The sequence below is a fragment of the Onychostoma macrolepis genome, chromosome 24 (genome assembly GCF_012432095.1).
Source record: "Onychostoma macrolepis isolate SWU-2019 chromosome 24, ASM1243209v1, whole genome shotgun sequence".
Classification (NCBI taxonomy): Eukaryota; Metazoa; Chordata; class Actinopteri; order Cypriniformes; family Cyprinidae; genus Onychostoma; species Onychostoma macrolepis.
In genome coordinates, this window is record NC_081178.1 from 752,217 (window position 1) to 757,643 (window position 5,427).

Consider the following 5,427-nt stretch of genomic DNA (forward strand, 5'->3'; position numbering starts at 1 on the left):
GTTTGGGATGTTGTTTTGTTGTGCTGTGGTTGGGTTCAGTTCCTCTATATTCCTCTATATTTATTCCCGTCTGCTGTGTTCGGGCCCGGACCGCTGTGGCTCGTGTGTAACTGCATTAGTAGCTCCTCTGACACGCTCTCATTCTACACACATTACAAATGGCATCTTTATAGTGTGTAATAGTGTGTTTCCTCCCCATCGATTCATCATCCTCAGCCACTTCATCTCCCATTCTATCTCCCTTTACTCTCACGCTCTCGCTTCCCCTCGCGCTGCTGCAGAGGAGCTCGATGAAGAAATTATAGCTGAGATATTAAACTGTCTCTGGTGAACACTTGCATCTATTACCCGACACTTACCCACCAGGACTTACAAATCACACTGAAAGAGCTGGCTGAAATAGGCGACATTTTACATTACATTATCAGGAGATACTGACAAAATGTGAAAAAGAAATGCTCAAAATGAAATTATCAGTTGGTTAGTAACCATATTTAGCTGTATTTAGTTATTTTAATACAGTAATACAGTCAGTTTAGTAATTAAGCATGATCTTTGAAACCTTTTAAGATGAATTAAAGGACATGGACAAAGTGACACACATAAATTTGTCTGTAAATTATTTTCTGGTGTCAACACAGTGAGCCTGCTTGTGTTACAGACTGTGAAGGAATGTCAGAAGAAGGTCAGGTATTCAGAGAGTATTTATATATCAGCAGGGCTCAGTGAGGTCAGGTTCAGGGCTAAATGCAGACCAAAGGTCAAAGGTCACAGAATTTGCATGCGAGATGGAATTCAGCTTATGATTTTCATCGGGTTCTTTAGGAGTTTACAGAACATAAATCCTGCACGTTTTAAGTGTATGGAGAAGTGAATACATTTAGAATTTTTTATAGTCATAAAACAATTCATAAAGCATAAATGTTAATATGTTATCCTAACATACACTAATGATTAAACATTTTATACACCAACCGACCTTCAACATGAAACGCTGGCATGTTCTTTTATCTTTATTATTAGAGAGTTTATGATTCTAGGTTATCTTGTTTTATTCTTTCAGTAAAGTTTACATTGTTTTTGTAAATATTATTACCATCATTTAGAATAAAATACAGCAGTTGCGTCCTATATATACATTGTAAGCGAGTGTTAAAAGGTCGTTTAGGGTAGTTTAGGGCGTCTATAAAGCCGCTGCAGACAAACACACAGCAGTCTGTGTTCTTCAGATGCATCTGTATGTTTACACACGTGTGTTTGTGATTGATGTGCACAGTAAGGCTTTTGCTCAGAAGTTTGTCTACAAAGCAAAACAGAATCAATGTGCTGTTGTACACGCAGCGTCTCTGATGTTTCTGGCCACATTTCCCAGCCGTGTTTATCTGTGTTTATCTGCATCACCCTCAGCGCTTTAACTCACATCAGCATCTTCTCGTCTGAGTCTGAAGGTAAATGATTAATTTAACTCCAGACTCGGCTGTTAGCAGCCGTACATTTTCTGTCCGTCACTGTTCAGCTGAAATTGATCTCAGTATGTTTGTAATTCTCAAATGTCATTATTATAAAAATTTGTTAAATAAATGAACCCTGTGAGGATAAAGCTATGAAAGCCAGTCATCAACATGGTTTGGGGTCTTGAGAGATTTCTCCTAGAAATAAACCTGTTAAGCACACTTTAACTACATTGATATACTATTATAGTTTTTGTCAATATTTTCAATAAGATTTTTAAAAATATTTTTTCACTTTAGCTAAAGTTTTACTAATTTTGTTGTGTTTTTTATTGTTATTTTTTATTAGTTTTTGTAAGTATATAGTTTTTATTAATATTCGGAAAGTTTTTATTTGTATTTTCCATTTTAATTTTAGTCAAAGTTTTTGTAATTTTGTTGTGTTTTGTCATTTTAATTTTTTATAAATATTTCTATGTAGTTTCTATTTATATTCTGAATGTTTTTGTTTTTATTTTTCCCATTTTTATTTTAATATTAGTTAGTTTAGTAATTTTGTTGTTTTGTCATTTTTATAGATTTTTTTCATGAATATTTCTATATAGTTTCTATTATTATTTTGAATTAGATTTTAACTTTGTATTTTCCATTTTAATTTTAGTTAATATTTTAGTAATTTTAAAAATATTTTTTATTATTTTTTGTTTTTTAAATATGTCTACATGCATATTGTTTTTATTAATTTGTATTTATTAGTTTTATTTTTACTGAATTAATATAAATTTTGCCTTGGCAACTAGCTGAAGTAAAATAAGTTTACTTTTTTATATTGTATTTTATTTCAGATAACACAAATCAAGTAACATATATTTTATGGTTTGAGTTTGAGTTTTAATAAACTATAATAACCCTGCTACTGAAGCGGATGCATTGCTCTAAAGCACTGATTTCCGTCTGTGTGCATTTCTATTCAGGGTGGAACGTTGCAGATTTCTGATTATTTGGCGACGGGCCGCGAGATGCCAAGAGACACGGCCAAGAAGCTCCAACAGATGTCCCACAAATACCACTTAATATTGAACCATGACACCATTCATAAGCCTTTAATCCACATCTGTGACCACTGAATACGGTGAGAAATGATGAGTAAAGTTACCGGCTTTAACTGAACTTTAGCTGTAAAGAACATATATGACCGTTTCACTGCTGGCTTGACAAACTCTTTGAGTGTTTGTTTACATACGTGAAATGAAGCTCGGGATAGAAACAAATTCCACTCATAAACTGCTCGAGCAGATCAGCGTCCGTCGAGGGATTTGATCTATAAATAACTCAGTTGTTTATGTCAAAGCATCTCCATGTGTGCTAATAAAGAGGTTTTATAGGAAAGTAGGCAGGGTTATTAGTAGTATCATTGAGATTCTATTATAGTGTTTATTCATATTTTGAAATAGTTATTTTATGTTTGTATTTTCTGTTTTCACTTTAGTTTTAAAGTTTTATTGTTTAAACAAACTTAACAACAATTAGAAATTAGTTTTTGTTTTTCTAAATGTCTATTTGGTATTTATTATTTATATATTTTAGTTGTAGTTTTTAAACAAACTTAAAAGTTAGAAATTAGATGTTTTTTAAATGTATTTAGGTTTTATTTTTATTTTAGGTTTAGGTTTTATATTTTAAAATTTTTAATTATTTTTTTTTTAAACTTAAAACATAAACAATAAATAGGCATTTAATGTTTAAACATTAACTTAACAAAAATTCGAAAATTATTATTATTGTTTTTTTTTTTTTATTTAGTTATTGTTTTTATTTTACTTTTAGTTTTTAAACACAAACTAACAATTTGAAATTATTTTATTTATTTTTTTAAAATATCTGTTTAGGTTTTATTATTTTTTATTTTAGTTTAGTTTTCTAACTTAACACAAATGAGAAATGTTACTATGGCAACTATTAGAAATATTTTCTTATATTTTATTCTAGTTAACATTTATTTTATTTTAAGTAATGTTTTTAAGCATTTAGTTGAAGCATGTTAACATACAGTAGTTACTTTTAGTTAACGACAATAACCCTAAAAACAGGCTAACTTTATGATAAACAGATGTCCGTGCATGACTTTATTTTGGGTCAAGAGTGTCATGAGAGGGCAAAGCCATCGTATTTCACTCCCAGAAATGTCCGTCCTCGTCTCTGGGCACAATCAAGGTTAGTTATCAGCGCTCAAATGACAGGAACAACTGGTGAAACTCAGTAAGAGCTGCCCAGCCAATGTTGTTTGACACACTGATATGTTTCCGACCGTGTGTTTAAGATGTGTTTGTGACGCCACACGGCTCTGGGAATGTCCTTCGTGTCTCTCGGCTTTAGTTAAAGAGCGTCTAGCTGAGAAGGAGAGCGAAAATGGGTGGAAAGAAATCCAAAAGCGCTGTAGACGACGACACAACGCAATCAGGAAGAAAGAGCGCCGGTCCAGACGAAAACCTTCCGACGGTCGAACGCATTCGCAAATATACAACAACACACTTCGGATACAAAGTGCTCAGTCTGGCTCGGCGCGGCCTGACGGATCCTCCGGACGAATTATGGGAGATAACAGAGCTACAGAAGCTCAATCTGTCACTCAATGCATTGCGATCCGTTCCGGCGTCTTTGGGTTCGCTGCAGAACCTGGTGGTGCTCAATCTTTGGGGAAACCAGCTCACTAGTCTGCCTCCTGAAATCGGACGGCTGAGGAATCTAAAGGTGCTTTTTGCATACCGCAACCGACTAAGCGACGTTCCCGAAGAACTGGGTTTATGCACCAAACTGGAAGTGTTGAGTCTGGCCAGTAACCAGTTAACTAGTCTCCCTGCGTCGCTTTCATCCCTCGCCGGGCTAAAGAAGCTCAACCTGAGCCACAATCTGATCACTCACATCCCCGGCTGCGTTTACACCATGAAGAGCCTGGTGTTCCTGCAGCTGGCCTGTAATAAACTGGAGAACATCGCCGATCAGATCCAAGCGCTGGCCGACTTGAAGATCCTCATCGTTGAGGGAAACTGCATTCACTCGCTTCCCAAGATGCTTTGCCGTCTGACCAAGCTGGAGCTCCTCAATGTGGATTTCAATGACATCCAGAACATACCGGCGGAGATGCATCGTCTGAGACGCCTGGAGAAACTCGCCTGCCATCCGCTGGATAAAGGTCTGCACATCAGACACAATCCTCTGCTGAAACCCATCAAAGAGGTTCTGGACGGAGGTCTGCAGGCGCTCTACAACTATCTGAAGGCCACGTGAAGCACTTATAAATCACCCGAAGGCTTGTTTACCGTCTCTGAGAGATGCAGCTTTGATACTGAACTTCTCAAGGTCTCTCTGAGGATATAAAACTGTATTATTTTTATTCCGAGTGCTATCTGAGTTCATACGCCTGCAGGTTTTAGATCCACAAAGGCTTGAGTATAAATTCAGAATATACTAAAAACCATTCAAATGTGAAAAACTGCTAAAAACCTTTTGTTTTTAGTACATTTTAGTTATTTAGCCAACTCTTTTATCCATAGCGACCCAGATGTTTATTTCTCAGTGGCTGTGTTATATATTTAATGTAGCTTTTTATGTTTTTATTTAAATAACCTTTTAATTTATATATAGTAAATAAAAAATAAAGGAATAAATTGCAAAAAAAAAAAATTTAAATAAAAACATAAAAAGCTACATTAAATATATAAAACAATATATATATATATATATGGAGAGTTAAAAAACAGAATCATGTTTTTTCATTGTGAATTCCAATTAATCTCAATCAAACTGGGTTATTTTGATTAGGTTAAAAAATTAAAAAACACAGCTAACACAATAAAACACAATAAAAACATGATAACATAATAAAAAATATGATTTTTGAAAATTAAAAAAAAAAAAAAACGGAGATATCTGTTTTTGCAAATAAACTCTTCATATATATATATATATATATATA

At 34.2% G+C, this 5,427-nt stretch overlaps 1 protein-coding gene across 3 annotated transcripts in view; it reads left to right on the forward strand.

Annotated features, from left to right (window-relative positions):
- lrrc30a (leucine rich repeat containing 30a) overlaps positions 1 to 5,040 on the forward strand; it is a 16,355-nt gene extending 11,315 nt beyond the window's left edge. For all 3 annotated transcript variants that reach the window (XM_058766089.1, XM_058766090.1, XM_058766091.1), the window contains 2 exons: positions 2,426 to 2,583; positions 3,562 to 5,040. In XM_058766089.1, coding sequence (XP_058622072.1) covers positions 3,861 to 4,739 — 879 coding nt within the window. In that variant the 5' untranslated portion in view covers positions 2,426 to 2,583; positions 3,562 to 3,860 and the 3' untranslated portion in view covers positions 4,740 to 5,040. The remainder of the gene's footprint in view (positions 1 to 2,425; positions 2,584 to 3,561) is intronic.
- The last annotated feature ends 387 nt before the right edge of the window (positions 5,041 to 5,427 follow it).